This window comes from Hyla sarda, chromosome 3 (assembly GCF_029499605.1).
Source record: "Hyla sarda isolate aHylSar1 chromosome 3, aHylSar1.hap1, whole genome shotgun sequence".
Taxonomy (NCBI): Eukaryota; Metazoa; Chordata; class Amphibia; order Anura; family Hylidae; genus Hyla; species Hyla sarda.
In genome coordinates, this window is record NC_079191.1 from 14,808,235 (window position 1) to 14,827,034 (window position 18,800).

General features: G+C 43.4%; 1 protein-coding gene across 9 annotated transcripts in view; it reads right to left on the reverse strand.

Moving 5' to 3' along the window:
- Window positions 1–18,800, reverse strand: part of NCOA1 (nuclear receptor coactivator 1) — a 554,024-nt gene that overhangs the window by 183,529 nt on the left and 351,695 nt on the right. For all 9 annotated transcript variants that reach the window (XM_056563793.1, XM_056563794.1, XM_056563800.1 and 6 more), the window contains one exon: window positions 2,313–2,412. In XM_056563793.1, coding sequence (XP_056419768.1) covers window positions 2,313–2,395 — 83 coding nt within the window. In that variant the 5' untranslated portion in view covers window positions 2,396–2,412. The remainder of the gene's footprint in view (window positions 1–2,312; window positions 2,413–18,800) is intronic.

Here is an 18,800-nt window from a genome sequence, read left to right on the forward strand (position 1 = left end):
CTGTACATTTTTAATACAAAAAAATTCAAACTATATATAAAAAAACAGGACAAAAACAAACCTAAACCATTAAGAAAAAAAAGAATTAAAAAAAAACACATCAAAAAGATACAAAAAATAATAATAATAATTTTTTTTCTTCAAAAAGCCAAGCGAAAAGAAAAACCAGTATGAAACCCCAAAACAGAACAAAAAAAAAAGTGTAAACAACACACAAGGATACAAAATAAATATAGACAAAATCATAAAAAAAAACAGAAACAACTATATAATAATAAAACAAGAGGTAAGAGCATAAAAACACAAAATATATATAGAAATACAGAGAAAATGTTGTAGAAAAAAAGCCAGACTCCAAAAAAAGAAAAAAAACAACCAAAGAAATAAGTTACAAACACAAACCATCAAATAAAAATAACAAGTAAAAAGAGTAGTAAAAAAACTACAGTATAAATATAAAAACAAACAGAGACAAAATCATGAACAAGTGAGAAAAAAAGCAAAAAATAAAAACTAAAAACTAAAAGAAAACACTAACCAAAAAAAATTAAAAACAAACACATGTCAAAGTACAAAAGACAAATACAGACAAAAATATAAAAACACTGAGGGGGGGGGGGGGGGGGAAGAAAGTAAAAAAACAAATAGTAACAAAAACAAACCACATAAACGAAGCCTCAGTTCACACTTTTGTTGTGGTTTTTCTCTATACCCCAAATCACGACCCATTGATGGGCACCATCTGAGAGTAATTGGCCCCCCTGACTTCCCATCAGGTTCCATGGATTCAGCTTTCTGTTTTTTGTCTCTTTTTTGCACTTAAAGGGGTACTCCGGTGAAAACCTTTTTTCTTTTAAATCAACTGGCTCCGGAAAGTTAAACAGATTTGTAAAGTACTTCTATTAAAAAATCTTAATCCTTCCTGTACTTATTAGCTGCTGAATACTACAGAGGAAATTCTTTTCTTTTTGGAATGCTCTCTGATGACATCTCGAGCACAATTCTCTCTGCTGACGTTATTATAATAATAATAATAATAAGTTTTATTTATTTATTGTTGGCCTTAGTGGGATTTGAACCCAAGGCCCCAGCACTGCAAGGCAGCAGTGCTAACCACTGAGCCACCATGCTGCCCTAAGCATGCATCTGCTATGCAACCTTGCTAAAATGGACAGAGATGTCAGCAGAGAGCACTGTGCTCGTGATGTCATCAGTGTTTCAAAAAGAAAGGAATTTTCTCTGTAGCATTCAGCAGCTAATAAGTACTGGAAGGATTAAGATTTTTTTTAATAGAAGTCATTTACAAATATGTTTAACTTACTGGCACCAGTTGATTTAAAAGAAAAAAGGGTTTAAGGGTTTTACCGGAGTACCCCTTTAAAGGGGTACTCCACCGTCCAGCGTATAGAACATTTAGTTGGGAATGCGGTGTGCGTGTTGCGGGGGGCCGGCCATGCCCCCTCGTGACGTAAGGCTGCAAGGCCACGCCCCTCCCACAGACTTGCATTTAGGGGAGTGGCCTAACGTCACGAGGGGGCATGGCTGGCCCCTGCAACCTGTGGCATGTTCTGAATGCTGGCCAGTGGAGTATCCCTTTAAAACTAAGCATGATCTAGACCAGTGGTCTCCAACCTGCGGACCGCCAGATGTTGCAAAACTACAACTCCCAGCATGCCCGGACAGCCGTTGGCTGTCCGGGCATGCTGGGAGTTGTAGTTTTGCAACATCTGGAGGTTCGCAGGTTGGATACCACTGATCTAGACCATAATCTGTGCCTGGCATCGACTTTTATGCCATCCATCATTTCTAGAGAATAAAGACGTGGTCTCGGTCTGTGGAAACCAGATTAACCATCATTACAAGCGGCCATATGGTCTGTGTGATGTTCGTACCCTGAGAGCGGAGCAGCTGCCCGGACCATTCATACACCCGCAGCTAATCCAGCACGGTATGGGTTAATGTATAGGTGACACCGCAGGTCTGTCTTCACACATCAGCCCTTACCGGGAGAGCTATGTAATCTCGTATCTAAGTAACTTTATACCTCATGGGTGAACTATCTATACCTACCGTCTTTCCCCGAAAATAAGACCTATTGTTCTTTTTGCATTCTGGCTAAATATAAGGCCTCCCCCCAAATATAAGGCCTCCCCGAATATTAGGCCACCTAAGTATAAGACCTCCCCTCTGCAGAAAAAAAAAAATGAATGTCTGACCTCCCTGTACCTTAGCTGCAGATCTATGAAATCTCGTATCTAAGTAACTTTACATCTCATGGGTGAAGTTTGTAAATCTCATAGGTGCCTACTCACTTTTGCATGGTATCACATGGCGAGGCTTTCCTCTTGCGGTCCTGGCTAGCAGGGTCGATTGAACTGTCCCCAAGACCGCTCATGTTGACCTATTTCACACCTGAAAGAAAAAAAAAAACAAGAAAAAGGTTCAAAGGTGAAACTTACAGAACAGGATAAGGGCGCATAATAAAAGTCAACCTGCTTCTTTAAGGGGAGATCCACATTGTAGGGATCAGATCTCAGATTTAAAGGGGTACTCCGGTGAAAACCAACTGGTGCCAGAAAGTTAAACAGATTTGTAAATTACTTCTATTAAAAAATCTTAATCCTTCCTGTACTTATTAGCTGCAGAATACTACAGTGGAAATTATTTTCCGTTTGCTGACATCACGACCACGGTGCTCTCTGCTGACATCTCTGTCCATTTTAGGAACTGCCAGCGTGAAAGGAAATCCCCCATAGAAAACATATGCTGCTCTGGACAGTTCCTAAAATGGACAGAGATGTCAGCAGAGAGCACTGTGCTCGTGATGTCAGCAGACAGCTCTGTGTTTCAAAAAGAAAATAATTTCCGCTGTAAGATTCAGCAGCTAATAAGTACAAGAAGGATTAAGATTTTTTAATAGAAGTAATTTACAAATCTGTTTAACTTTCTGGCACCAGTGGATTTAAAAAAAAAAATAAAAATTTTCACCGGAGTACCCCTTTAACCTCTTCAGGACATAGGACGTATGGATACACCCTGCATCCCGAGTCCTTAAGGACGCAGGGCGTATCCATACGCCCGTGGGAATTCCGGCCCCCACCGCTAGCCGGTTGGGGACCGGAGCCGGATGCCTGCTGAAATCGTTCAGCAGGCATCCCGGCATATCGCCCAGGGGGGTCATTATGACCCCCCATGTCGGCGATCGCCGCAGATCGCTGGACAATTCAGTCCAGCGATCTGCGGCGATTCCGGGTCAATCGGGTCTCCAGTGACCCGGAATTACTGGCTGATCGGGGCCGTCTCGGAGTGAGGTGGCACTGGTGCCACCTCACGATCGCCCTGATTCGTCGGCCGGATTACCGGCCGACCAATCAGGGCGCCTGCTGCGGGTGTCACTCCCGCACCCGCTCCGCCCCGGAGGACGTGAGCGGGTGCGGGACGTGCACCCCGGGTGCTGGGGACCCTGATCCCCGGCGTCAATGTTGGGATCGGGGCCCCAGGAGCAGCGGCGGCGGAGACGACGAGGGACTGACTCTCCGGCGTGGATCGTTGGAGGTGAGTGACAGCCTCCTGCTGTTGCTTAGCAACAGCTCCCAGCATGCAAAAAGGGCATGCTGGGAGCTGTAGTTATGCAACAGCAGGAGGCAGACCACCACAACTCCCAGCATTCCCTTATGGGCATGCTGGGACTTATGGTTTTGCAACAGCTGGAGGCACATTCTTTCTATGGAAAAGTGTACCTTCAGCTGTTGTATAACTACAACTCCCAGCTTGCACAAACAGCTAAAGTGAATGCTGGGAGTTGTAGTGGTGCATCTGCTGGTTGCATAACTACAACTCCCAGCATGCCCGTTGGCTGTCGGTGACTGCTGAGAGTTGTAGTTTTGCAACAGCTGAAGGCACACTGGTTGTGAAACTCAGAGTTTTTTTTTACCTAACTCAGTGTTTCACGACCGGTGTGCCTCCAGCTGTTGCAAACTACAACTCTCAGCAGTCACCGTACACCATGCACCATACATGCTGGGAGTTGTAGTTTTGCAACAGCTGGAGGCACACTGGTTGTGAAACACTGAGTTAGGTCACAAACTCAGTGATACATAACCAGTGTGCCTACAGTTGTTGCAAAACTACAACTCTCAGCAGTCATCGACAGCCAACGGGCATGCTGGGAGTTGTAGTTATGCAACAGCTGGATGTCCCCCCCCAATGTGAATGTACAGGGCACACTCACATGGGCGGAGGATTACAGTAAGTATCTGGCTGCAAATTTGAGCTGCCGCAAACTTTCTGCTGCAGCTCAAACTGCCAGCGAGAAACTACTGTGAACCCCCGCCTGTGCGACTGTACCCTAAAAACACTACACTAACACAAAAAATAAAATAAAAAGTAAAAAACACTACATATACACATACCCCTACACAGCCCCCCTCCCCTCCCCAATAAAAATGAAAAACGTCTGGTACGCCACTGTTTCCAGAACGGAGCCTCCAGCTGTTGCAAAACAACTCCCAGTATTGTCGGACAGCCGTTGACTGTCCAGGCATGCTGGGAGTTTTGCAACAGCTGGAGGCACCCTGTTTGGGAATCACTGGCGTAGAATACCCCTATGTCCACCCCTATGCAAGTCCCTAAATTAGGCCTCAAATGCGCATGGCGCTCTCACTTTGGAGCCCTGTTGTATTTCAAGGCAACAGTTTAGGGTCACATATGGGGTATCGCCGTACTCGGGAGAAATTGTGTTACAAATTTTGGGGGGTATTTTCTGCTTTTACCCTTTTTAAAAAGGTAAAATTTTTGGGAAAACAAGCATTTTAGGTTAAAAAAAAAATTTTTTTTTACATATGCAAAAGTCGTGAAACACCTCTAGGGTATAAAGGTTCACTTAACCCCTTGTTACGTTCCCCGAGGGGTCTAGATTCCAAAATGATATGCCATGTGGGGGGTTTTTTGCTGTCCTGGCACCATAGGGGCTTCCTAAATGCGGCATGCCCCCAGAGAAAAATTTGCTTTCAAAAACCCAAATGTGACTCCTTCTCTTCTGAGACCTGTAGTGCACCAGCAGAGCACTTTTCACCCCCATATGGGGTGTTTTCTGAATCAGGAGAAATTGGGCTTCAAATTTTTAGGGGTATTTTCTGCTATTACCCTTTTTAAAAATTAAAATTTTTTGGGAAAACAAGCATTTTAGGTAAAAATTATTATTTTTTTTTTACATTTGCAAAAGTCGTGAAACACCTGTGGGGTATTAAGGTTCACTTTATCCCTTATTACGTTCCCCGAGGGGTCTAGTTTCCAAAATGGTATGCCATGTGTTTATTTTTTTGCTGTTCTGGCACCATAGGGGCTTCCTAAATGCAACATGCCCCCCAAAAACCATTTCAGAAAAACATACTCTCCAAAATCCCCTTGTCGCTCCTTCCCTTCTGAGCCCTCTACTGCGCCCGCCGAACACTTTACATAGACATATGAGGTATGTCCTTACTCGAGAGAAATTGGGCTACAAATACAAGTAAAAATTTTGTCCTTTTACCCCTTGTAAAAATTCAAAAATTGGGTCTACAAGAACATGTAAGTGTAAAAAAAGAAGATTGTGAATTTTCTCCTTCACTTTGCTGCTTTTCCTGTGAAACACCTAAAGGGTTAAAACACTGACTGAATGTCATTTTGAATACTTTGAGGGGTGCAGTTTTTATAATGGGGTCATTTGTGGGGTATTTCTAATATGAAGACCCTTCAAATCCACTTCAAACCTGAACTGGTCCCTGAAAAATACTGAGTTTGAAAATTTTGTGAAAAATCGGAAAATTGCTGCTGACCGTTGAAGCCCTCTGGTGTCTTCCAAAAGTAAAAACTCATCAATTTTATGATGCAAACATAAAGTGGACATATTGTACATGTGAACCAAAAAAAATTTATTCGTAATATCCATTTTCCTTACAAGCAGAAAGCTTCAAAGTTAGAAAAATGCTAAATTTTCAAATTTTTCATCAAATTTACGGATTTTTCACCAAGAAAGGATGCAAGTATCGACAAAAATTTACCACTATGTTAAAGTAGAATATGTCACGAAAAAACAATCTCAGAATCAGAATGATAACTAAAAGCATCAGAGTTATTAATGTTTAAAGTGACAGTGGTCAGATGTTCAAAAAACGCTCCGGTCCTTAAGGCCAAAATGGGCTCCGTCCTGAAGGGGTTAAGCCACTGATCTCTTCTCATGTAGGAGTAGACTAAAAGTGTAACTCTGTCTCCACCAACTTTAATTTCTCAGTCAAATGTCAAGGAGGCGGGGCCAAGCTGCTCAAGTGCCACAACCTAGCATGCCTCCCTGGTCACCCTTACCTCCCATCCGCTCCTTGACTGTAAACAGATCCATGTATATCAGTCAAGAAGGGGCTGTGTGGTGAGGGTGAGCAAGAAGCTGTGCCAGGCTTTAAACCTTACAAACTATGTAACTTGAGCAGCTTGGCACCACCTTCTTGGCACTTGGTCAGCGTAGCTTTTTGACACTTGATCCGCTTGGCTCCTCCTTCTTGACACTTTGCTTCAGTTTTTTTTTTTAATTTTCTGTCAGAAAGCAGAGAACAAGGTGATGAATTGCAACGTGTGTCCCAAATGTGGCCTCTGTCACTTATCGGACGGGTGCAAGGTAAAAAGTGGTGCCCAAATATATTTCAGCATTTGTTTGAAGAAGCAGGGATTTAATTGGTCACTTTGACAATCTACCTCTAATGATGAAGGTTTGATGGGTCACACCATGTCCCACCCCTTCCATTAAAGGAGTACTCCAGAGGAAAACACTTTTTTTTATTTTTTATCAACTGGTGCCATAAAGTCAAACAGATTTGTAAATTACTTCTATGAAAAAATCTTAATCCTTCCAGTACTTATTAGCTGCTGAATACTACAGAGGATTTTTTTTGGGGGGGAATACAGAGCTCTCTGCTGGCATCATGACCACAGTGCTCTCTGCTGACATCTCTGTCCATTTTAAGAACTGTCCAGAATAGGAGAAAATCCCCATAGCAAACATTTGCTGCTCTGGACAGTTCCTAAAATGGACAGAGATGTCAGCAGAGAGCACTGTGCTCGTGATGTCAGCAGAGAGCACTGTGCTCGCGATGTCAGCAGAGAGCTCTGTGTTCCAAAAAGAAAATAATTTCCTCTGTAGTATTCAGCAGCTAATAAGTACTAGAAGGATTAAGATTTTTTTAATAGAAGTAATTTACAAATCTGTTTAACTTTCTGGCACCAGTTGATTTATATTTATTTTTCCCACCGGAGTACCCCTTTAACTTCATTGGGATCATTAGCCATCATCCCCCATAGCAGTACAAACGAACAGTACTTGTGCAGTATAGAAGGTGACCACCACGGTGTCATCTACATTAGAGGTCCCAAACTCCATCCAATTTCCCTGTTCTATTCCAATGGAAAAAATGAAAAAACACAAAATGTTGGGGTAGGCCTTAAAGGGTTACTCCGGTGGAAATTTTTATTTTATTTTTAAATCGACTGGTGCCAGAAAGTTAAACAGATTTGTAAATTGCTTCAATTAAAAAAATCTTAACCTTTCCAGTACTTATCAGCTGCTGTATGCTCCACAGGAAGTGGTGTAGTTCTTTCCAGTCTGACCACAGTGCTCTCTGCTTTTACACCTCTGTCCGGGTCAGGAACTGTCCAGAGCAGGATAGGTTTGCTATGGGGATTTGCTCCTGCTCTGGACAGTTCCTGACACGGACAAAGGTGTCAGCAGAGAGCACTGTGGTCAGACTGGAAAGAACTACACAACTTCCTGTGGAGCCTAAGTACTAGAAAGGCTAACGTTTTTGAATAGAAGTCATTTATAAATATGTATGACTTTCTGGCACCAGTTCATAAAAAAAAATATATATATATAATTTAAATTTTATATATATATATATATATATATATATATATATATATATATATATAAATAAACGGGACGAGTATTTTACTCAGGGAGAGTTCACCACTCCTGGTGTGACGGAGCTTTCAAGGGCCACTAAGCACTCCGCAGGCATTCTGGGTAGGGGAATATGCAAATCAGCTCATTACATCATCTTTTCAGGCGATGTTCCCTGGTATCAGCTTAGCTCCAGTTACGGAATATAAAAAGCTAATCGGGATTAATGCCAAGCCAGAACTCTCTCTCCAGAAGGAAAGAGCACCCATCTGCAGACAGCTGTTTCGGGGTACTTGCAAATCTGGCTTGGCTGAGATGAGGGGCCTCATCTCAGCCAAGCCAGATTACCCTACTCTGCACCTACGAGGGGCAAGTACCCCGAAACAGCTGTCTGTAGATGGGTGGTCTTTCCTTCTGGAGAGAGAGTTCTGGCTTGGCATTAATCCCGATTAGCTTTTTATATTCCGTAACTGGAGCTAAGCTGATACCAGGGAACATCGCCTGAAAAGGTGATGTAATGAGCTGATTTGCATATTCCCCTATATATATATATATATATATATATATATATATATATATATATATATATTAAAGGAGTAGTCCAGTGGTGATTCAGTGGTGAGCAACTTATCCCCTATCCTAAGGATAGGGGATAAGTTGCAGATCGCGGGGGGTCCGACCGCTGGGGCCCCCTGCGATCTCCTGTACGGAGCCCCGACAGCCCACGGGAAGGGGGCGTGTCTACCTCCGCACGAGGCGGCGGCCGACACGCCCCCTCAATACAACTCTATGGCAGAGCCGAAGCGCTGCGTTCGGCAATCTCCGACTCTGCCATAGAGATGTATTGAGGGGACGTGTCGGCCGCCGCCTCGTGCGGGGGTCGACACCCGCTATCTCGGCGGAGAGCCGGGGCCCCGTACAGAGAGATCGCAGGGGGCCCCAGCGGTCGGACCCCCGCGATCTCAAACTTATCCCCTATCCTTAGGATAGGAGATAAGTTTTTCACCACTGGACTACCCCTTTAATAATAATTCCACAGGAGTACCCCTTTAAGGACTGGGTTGGGGACCACTGCTCTAAAGAATATGCAGTTCCAAAGTAGTCAGCTCTACAGGGAACCACCTGATCTAAACCAATGGTCTCAAACTGTGGCCCTACAGATGTTGCAAAACTACAACTCCCAGCATGCCCGGACAGCCGACGGCTGTCCGGGCATGCTGGGAGTTGTAGTTTTGCAACATCTGGAGGGCCACAGTTTGACACCACTGATCTGAACTCATTCAGGTGACACCTAGAGACCTCGGCCATCATGGAGACTTATCCACTGGGGAACATTGAGGATTCTCCAATAATAACTAGGGAAGGCTTAGATTTTATACAGGGGGTGTTCCCCTTTAAATAGATCAAAAGCACAAAAAAAAAAAAAAAAAAAAGCAGAAGCAAATATGTTCTTCCTTTGAAATCCCAACCAGGTTGTAGAAAAGAGATAAAAAAAACAAAAACCTAAAAACTCCAGTAGAACACATGGCGGCCAGGCCATCCCCAACTGGTGCGGTGCCGAGTGCCCGGAGATCAGATCTGTCTATTCCTATGTTACATAAGACGGAGCGCGGTGAATGCGTCCTGACAGGTCCTACCCCAGATCTGTCTGCAGTTCAAAGACAACCCCACACTACCCAAAGACTTGTCACGCCACATCCCAAATAATCAGCATCTGCTCGCATCCCCCGTCCGGAGACACAGGGGGCGCCGCCACCATACATACATAATACTCCGCACTGTAATGTATCACTGCTCATCTAAATGTATCCAGATAACTGCCGTCCTGTGACATCTGCTTTACTGCACTGTGGGAAAGAGAGGATCAGGATAGAATAGTCCTGCAAATGAGGCAGTATTATAGTAGTTATATTCTTGTATATAGGAGCAGTATTATAGTAGTTATATTCTTGTATATAGGAAGCAGTATTATAGTAGTTATATTCTTGTATATAGGAGGCAGTATTATAGTAGTTATATTCTTGTATATAGGAGCAGTATTATAGTAGTTATATTCTTGTATATAGGAGAAGTATTATAGGAGTTATATTCTTGTATATAGGAGCAGTATTATAGGAGTTATATTCTTGTATATAGGAGCAGTATTATAGTAGTTATATTCTTGTATATAGGAGCAGTATTATGGGAGTTATATTCTTGTATATAGGAGGCAGTATTATAGTAGTTATATTCTTGTATATAGGAGCAGTATTATAGTAGTTATATTCTTGTATAGAGGAGCAGTATTATAGTAGTTATATTCTTGTATATAGGAGCAGTATTATGGGAGTTATATTCTTGTATATAGGAGCAGTATTATAGTAGTTATATTCTTGTATATAGGGGCAGTATTATAGTAGTTATATTCTTGTATATAGGAGGCAGTATTATAGTAGTTATATTCTTGTATATAGGAGCAGTATTATAGTAGTTATATTCTTGTATATAGGAGGCAGCATTATAGTAGTTATATTCTTGTATATAGGAGCAGTATTATAGTAGTTATATTCTTGTATATAGGAGCAGTATTATAGTAGTTATATTCTTGTATATAGGAGCAGTATTATAGTAGTTATATTCTTGTATATAGGAGCAGTATTATAGTAGTTATATTCTTGTATATAGGAGCAGTATTATAGTAGTTATATTCTTGTATATAGGAGCAGTATTATAGTAGTTATATTCTTGTATATAGGAGCAGTATTATAGTAGTTATATTCTTGTATATAGGAGCAGTATTACAGGAGTTATATTCTTGTATATAGGAGGCAGTATTATAGTAGTTATATTCTTGTATATAGGAGGCAGTATTATAGTAGTTATATTCTTGTATATAGGAGCAGTATTATAGTAGATATATTCTTGTATATAGGAGCAGTATTATAGTAGTTATATTCTTGTATATAGGAGCAGTATTATAGTAGTTATATTCTTGTATATAGGAGCAGTATTATAGTAGTTATATTCTTGTATATAGGGAGCAGTATTATAGTAGTTACATTCTTGTATATAGGAGCAGTATTATAGTAGTTATATTCTTGTATATAGGAGCAGTATTATAGTAGTTATATTCTTGTATATAGGAGGCAGTATTATAGTAGTTATATTCTTATACATATGTGGCAGTATTATAGTAGTTATATTCTCTTACATATATGGCAGTATTATAGTAGTTATATTCTTGTATATAGGAGCAGTATTATAGTAGTTATATTCTTGTATATAGGGGGGCAGTATTATAGTAGTAATATTCTTATACATATGTGGCAGTATTATAGTAGTTATATTCTTATACATATGTGGCAGTATTATAGTAGTTATATTTTTATACATATGTGGCAGTATTATAGTAGTTATATTCTTGTATATAGGAGCAGTATTATAGTAGTTATATTCTTGTATATAGGAGACAGTATTATAGTAGATATATTCTTGTATATAGGAGGCAGTATTATAGTAGTTATATTCTTGTATATAGGAGCAGTATTATAGTAGTTATATTCTTGTATATAGGAGCAGTATTATAGTAGTTATATTCTTGTATATAGGAGACAGTATTATAGTAGATATATTCTTGTATATAGGAGGCAGTATTATAGTAGTTATATTCTTGTATATAGGAGCAGTATTATAGTAGTTATATTCCTGTACATAGGAGCAGTATTATAGTAGTTATATTCTTGTATATAGGAGGCAGTATTATAGTAGTTATATTCTTGTATATAGGAGCAGTATTATAGTAGTAATATTCTTATACATATGTGGCAGTATTATAGTAGTTATATTCTTATACATATGTGGCAGTATTATAGTACACTATTAATATTGTTTTACCCTTTGACTACATTGTGCCTTTATTTTAGACAAGTAGTTGAGAAAGTAGTGGAATCATTAGATCTGTGGGAGGGGGCGCTCCGGGCAATGTTACCCCCTCCCTCCCATTTCCCGCTCGCTGGAAGTAGAGTAAAGAGGTTTGATCTATCAGGGGAGAATTTATAAGTGAGATCCCGCGCTCTTTCGCAGCTAATGGACTGGAATCAATAAGAGTAAATGGTGTGTTTTATTGCGCTGCAGTACTGTCTGCTACATGTCTTGTGATAAGCGCCCGAAATTACCTGCCTTTAATTTTCTTCTTGACCTAGTTGGCGTATTGAGGTAATGTTCTCACTGATCACATGACACCACCGCACACATCTTGTAATCTACAACACCCTGGAGGGGAAGGGGGTCCGATAAGTATACAAAAATTGATTGACGGGGTAAAAGCTCTTAATATATGATCCCCCTCTAATGAAGTCTACGGCCCGTCCTCAGGAGCCACTGACCGTAAGGGGCCTTTACATATACAGACAGTCCCAGTGGGCACTGGTGAGGTCTACAACCCCAAACCCTGTTTCGGTAAAGAGAGAACTATATAGGATTCTATAAATCAAGGCCAGAAGAGCAAGGAGAGGCCAAAAACAATGGATCCAATGACTCGTGGTTCAGGCAGCATGAAAGTGATGAAAGCTTAACTTTGAAATGTGTTAAAGGGGTATTCTGGGATTTTTTTTTTATTTGACTATGCTACAGCGGCTGTAAAGTTAGTGTAGTTCATAATACAGTGTCTATACCTGTGTGTGACGGTTTTCTCACAATTCTTCTGTGATTTTCACCCCAATATTTATTTTTAGCAGCATACAAAATGACTGTTGTCTCTGAATTTTCCCAGTTTGCAATGCGGCCGAGACCTGACATCACTAGTCAGCTGATGACAGCGAGCCTGTCTGCTTCAATGGGTGGAGGGATCAATCTGCAACTAATGCAACAGCTGGAGGCACCCTGATTGAAAAGCACAGGTCTGCAGCTCATTTATGTTTCAATGGGTGGGGTGGCTGATGTGTGGGAGGGAGGAAAATAGAATTGTGGGATTTGTAGTCAAAAAACAGTTGTCAAACTGTAGTAGTCAAACAGTAAATACCAGTTCACAAAAAGCTAGCCACAGTGTTATGGTAATCTCACAACATAGCCATTTAGCCCCAAGACAAGCGCAGATCCTTCCTAAGCATGTCCATTACAGTCTGCCAGGTACCTACTAAAATTACCTTATGGTGGAGAACCCCTTTAAAGTCGCATGAGGGTAAACAAAAATTCTATATAGCCCCAGTCTAATGGGATGAAAGTGATAGAACGGATTCACATAGGACAGAGCATGAAGATTCACAAGGACGAAACCCTCAGAAGTTCGTGTCACGTCTCCTCCACCCGTCAGCAATGGCGCCCCCACCATGTAGAAGTCACAAGAGGGTGAGCAAAGATGACGGGTAACCTCAGCCTAAGGGGGATGAAGGTGAAAGATCTGATTTAAATAAGACAAATCATGTGTCGCCTCTCCGTCACTCTCAGTAATGGCGGCTCCCCATGTAAATGTCACATGAGGGTGAACAAAAAGTCCACGTAGCCCCAGCCTAATGCGATGAAGGTGATAGAACGGATTCACTTAAGGAAAAAGATACACAAGGACAAAACTCACACAAATGCTTCTCCCGTAACCTTAGTAATGACAGTAAAAGTCACATGAGGGGGAACAAAGATTCTGTGTAGCCGCAGCCTAATGGGATGAAGGTGACGGAACGGATTCACACGAAGACGAAACTCCCAGAGACGCGTGTCCCCCCCCCCCACCCTCAGCGATAGGCATTCCCCCCCCCCCCTCAGCGATAGGCATCCCCCCCCACCCTCAGCGATAGGCATCCCCCCCCACCCTCAGCGATAGGCATCCCCCCCCCACCCTCAGCGATAGGCATCCCCCCCCACCCTTAGCGATAGGCATCCCCCCCCTCAGCGATAGGCATACCCCCCACCCTCAGCGATAGGCATCCCCCCCTCAGCGATAGGCATCCGCCCCCCTCAGCGATAGCCATCCCCCCCCCTCAGCGATAGGCATCCCCCCCCTCAGCGATAGGCATCCCCCCCCCCCTCAGCGATAGGCATCCCCCCCCCTCAGCGATAGGCATCCCCCCCCCTCAGCGATAGGCATCCCCCCCCCCTCAGCGATAGGCATCCCCCCCCCTCAGCGATAGGCATCCCCCCCCCTCAGCGATAGGCATCCCCCCCCCCTCAGCGATAGGCATCCCCCCCCCTCAGCGATAGGCATCCCCCCCCCCTCAGCGATAGGCATCCCCCCCCCTCAGCGATAGGCATCCCCCCCCCTCAGCGATAGGCATCCCCCCCCCCCCTCAGCGATAGGCATCCCCCCCCCTCAGCGATAGGCATCCCCCCCCCTCAGCGATAGGCATCCCCCCCCCTCAGCGATAGGCATCCCCCCCCCCTCAGCGATAGGCATCCCCCCCCCCTCAGCGATAGGCATCCCCCCCCCCTCAGCGATAGGCATCCCCCCCCCCTCAGCGATAGGCATCCCCCCCCCTCAGCGATAGGCATCCCCCCCCCTCAGCGATAGGCATCCCCCCCCCCTCAGCGATAGGCATCCCCCCCCCTCAGCGATAGGCATCCCCCCCCTCAGCGATAGGCATCCCCCCCCCCTCAGCGATAGGCATCCCCCCCCCTCAGCGATAGGCATCCCCCCCCCTCAGCGATAGGCATCCCCCCCCCTCAGCGATAGGCATCCCCCCCCCTCAGCGATAGGCATCCCCCCCCCTCAGCGATAGGCATCCCCCCCCTCAGCGATAGGCATCCCCCCCCCTCAGCGATAGGCATCCCCCCCCCCCTCAGCGATAGGCATCCCCCCCCCCATGTTAAAGTCGTATGAGGGTAAACAAAGATTCCATGCAGCCCCAGTCTAATGGGATAAAGGATCCAGAATTAATTCACACATGACAGATCATGTAAATACAAAAGGACGAACCCCTCAGAAATGATTGTCACGTCTTCCCCAAAAGTAAAAGTCGCATGAGGGTGCGCAAAGATGCCAAGTAACCTCAGCCTAATGGAATGAAGGGGACAGAACTGATTCACATAGGACAGATCAAAGGGTTATAAAAGGACAAAACCCTCATGTCACGTCTCCCCCAACGTTCAGCAATAGTGATGAGCGGCAGGAGCCATATTCCAATTTGCGATCGTCCTATATTCACGAAATTCGAATGTCTGATATATTCACAGTTGTTTTCGCTTTACGTAAATGTGCAGGCAGATGTCTATCTATCTCATATCTATCTATCTCATATCTATCTATCTATCTATCTATCTCATATCTATCTCATATCTATCTATCTCATATCATATCTATCTATCTCATATCCATCTATCTATCTCTCATATCTATCTATCTATTTCCTATCTATCTATCTCATATCTATCTAATCTATCTATCTCTCCTATCTATCTATCTCTCTCATATCTCTATCTCATATCTATCTATCTATCTAATATCTATCTATCTGTCTCATATCTATCTATCTTTCTATCTATCTATCTCTCATATCTATCTATCTATCTGCTAATATTCTTGGTCTATACAGAAGTGATAATGGGTCTATGACATTTTTCATTTAGAATATTGTCGTGTCATATTCGCGAATATCGTCATATATATTCGAACTGCGAATATTCGCGCTCAACACTATTCAGCAATGGTGGCTCCTATGTAAAAGTCCCATGAGGGTGAATAAAGGTTCCATGTATCCCCGGCCTAATGACAAGAAGGTGACAGAACGGATTTACATAGGACAGATCATTAGGTCCATTAAAAGGAAACCCTCAGACTTGCGTGCCACGTCCCCCCCCCCCCCAGTGATGGCGCCCCCCCTCAGTAATGATAGGGATGAAGGCGCCCCCCCTCAGTAATGATAGGGATGAAGGCGCCCCCCCTCAGTAATGATAGGGATGAAGGCGCTCCTCCTGGTTGGATGTTGATTATGTAAACAGACTTGAGGGACTCTTGGCAGACGGCGCTGTGACAGATATCCCTCGCAGGCTTCGCTGCCGTCATATCCACAAATGCTTCAGATCACTCATTCTCCTCGTCATCAGATATGGCAGCGAGATCAAGACCTAATTTAAGGACCAACCCAGATGGATTTTTTTTTTTTTTTTTTTAACATCTTCTCACATGTCAAAATTAGAGATGAGCGAAGTTACAGTAATTCGATTCGTCACGAACCTCACGGCTCGGCGGTTGCTGACTTTATTCTGTATAAATGAGTTCAGCTTTCCGGTGCTCCGGTGGCTGGAAAAGGTGGATAACTCAGCAACTTTTCCTCGGAAAAGTCTCCCACTAAGTGCTCGTTTATCCAAACGGATACGCAGCGTATTTTATGCTGCGGATCCGCCGCCGCCAATGGACCCTACAGTGTGCCTGCTCGGAGCAGCAATCCGCCGCTACGAGCAGACACACTGCGATGTGCGAGTCACCGTATACTCACACACATCGCTCCGAGCAGGCACATCTGGAGGCACACTGTAGGGGCCCATCGTCGGCAGATCGACAGCATAAAATACGCTGTGGATCCGTTCGCGTGAACAAGCCCTAAGGGTCAATTTACACAGCCAAATATCCGCTTGCGGAATTCAACCTCAACTTAAAGGGGTACTCCGGTGAAAACCTTTTTTCTTTTAAATCAACTGGTGGCAGAAAGTTAAACATATTTGTAAATTACTTCTATTAAAAAATCTTAATCCTTCCTGTACTTATTAGCTGCTGAATACTACAGAGGAAATTCTTTTCTCTTTGGAACACTGATGACATCACGAGCACAGTGCTCTCTGCTGACATTGTAATAATAATAACACTTTATTTATTGTTGTCCTTAGTGGGATTTGAACCCAAGTCCCCAGCACTGCAGGGCAGCAGTGCTGACCACTGAGCCACCATGCTGCCCTTAGCATACATCTGCTATGCACGGTTGCTAAAATGGACAGAGATGTCAGCAGAGAGCACTGTGCTCGTGATGTCATCAGTGTTCCAAGAAGAAAGGAATTTCCTCTGTAGCATTCAGCAGCTAATAAGTACTGGAAGGATTAAGATTTTTTAATAGAAGTAATTTGCAATTATGTTTAACTTTCTGCCACCAGTTGATTTAAAAGAAAAAGAAAAAAGGTTTTCACCAGAGTACCCCTTTAAAGCCCATAGACTTCTATGGGATTCCGCAATCCCATTCACACTTCTGAATTTTCCGCAAGCGGAAAATTCAGAAGTGTGATTGGGATTGCGGAATCCCATAGAAGTCTATGGGCTTTAAGGCTGCGTTCACACCACGTTTTTACAATACAGTTCCCGTATACGTTTTCAATGTGAATGTAATGCATTGACTCTCCATTGAAAACCGTATGCCACACGATGCATCTGGTTTCATCATGTACGGTTTTCCGTTTTTTTTTTCCCGTACCCAAAACCGTAGCCTACCACGGTTTTTGGTCCGGGTGAAAAAACGTATTGAACCATATGCTTTTTTTTTTTTCTTTTTTTTTTTAACATGGGCATTAAGTTGAGGCAGAATTCCGAAATTTGGCCGTGTAAATTGACCCTTAGGGCTTGTTTACGCTGACGATCTGCCGACGATGGAACCCTACAGTGTGCCTCCAGATGTTCCTGCTCGGAGCGCATCGCGGCGGCTCCCCCTGCTCCCTGAGCTTGGCAGAGAGCAGCCGCGATGTGTGCGAGTATACGGTGACTCGCACATCGCAGTGTGTCTGCTCTTAGCGACGGATTGCCCATAGCAACCAATCAGATCGCTACTTTCACTTTTGAAAAAGGCCTCTGCAAAATGAAAGCAGTAATCTGATTGGTTGCTATGGGCAACTGGGCAACTTTTCCTCTGGACGGGTTTTGATAAATCTCCCCCTTAGTTTTCCAGGTTCTCGCCGCTGTATTAATCACATTTATACCAGATTTACGCAAAAATTTATAACTGTATCCAAACAACAACGTGCATTATGTATCAACTTCACAGCTCGTCAAGATCTCTGCTTGCTGTCAGTTAACAGGAACAATTTTGCATACCTAACACTTCTCACAGCTGAGATTATGGTACAGTTGGTACCAGCGCTGATACATTGTTACAATCTGGATTTAAGGAAGTGTGTAAATGTTTCTATTTAGGCTGCGTCCACACGGCTGCCTGTCCCAGTTTTTTTTTTTATTATTTTATTTTTTTAATCCCCGTTTCGGTTCCGTTCTGGCAGGCTGTAAACGGATTAAAAACGGTTTGGGAAAAAAAAAAAATCGCATTCATGTCAATGGGATTTTGTTTTTACAATCCGTTTACATCCGTTTGTACCCGTCTGCACTCATTTCCGTATTCTTTTTTTTTTGACGGCAGAAAAAAACGGCACATGCGGTATTTTTTCTTCCATCAAAAAAAAAAACGGGGGAAAAAAAAAACAGATATACAGTAACATTGAAGTCTATGGAAAACAGATAAGGCTTTATTTAAGGTCATCCGCTTGCATCAGTTTTTTCAATCAGTTTTTTGATCAGTTTTTACTTCTGAGCATGCTCAGAACAAAAAAAAAAAAAAAGTGTTTTTGGTTTATAAAGTGAACAATAACGGATCCAAATGGATAACATCCATTATTGTCAGTAGGGATCGACCGATTATCGGTATGGCCGATATTATCGTCCGATAATCACGATTTTTGGCATTATCGGTATCGGCAATTACCTTGCCGATAAGCCGATAATGCCCCGCCCCCCGCACAGCGAATGCCCCCCCCAACTCACCGCACCGCGTCGCACCCCCCCCCACCGTAGTGCTGGGCGGTATACCGGTATGAACCGGATACCGTTTTTTTTCTCCCACGGTATGGATTTTTGCCCATACCGCTCGGGCCCCTCCCCCACCCTCCGAGTCAATAGAAAAAAGTAAACTTACCCGTAATGGGGGTGGTCCGGCCC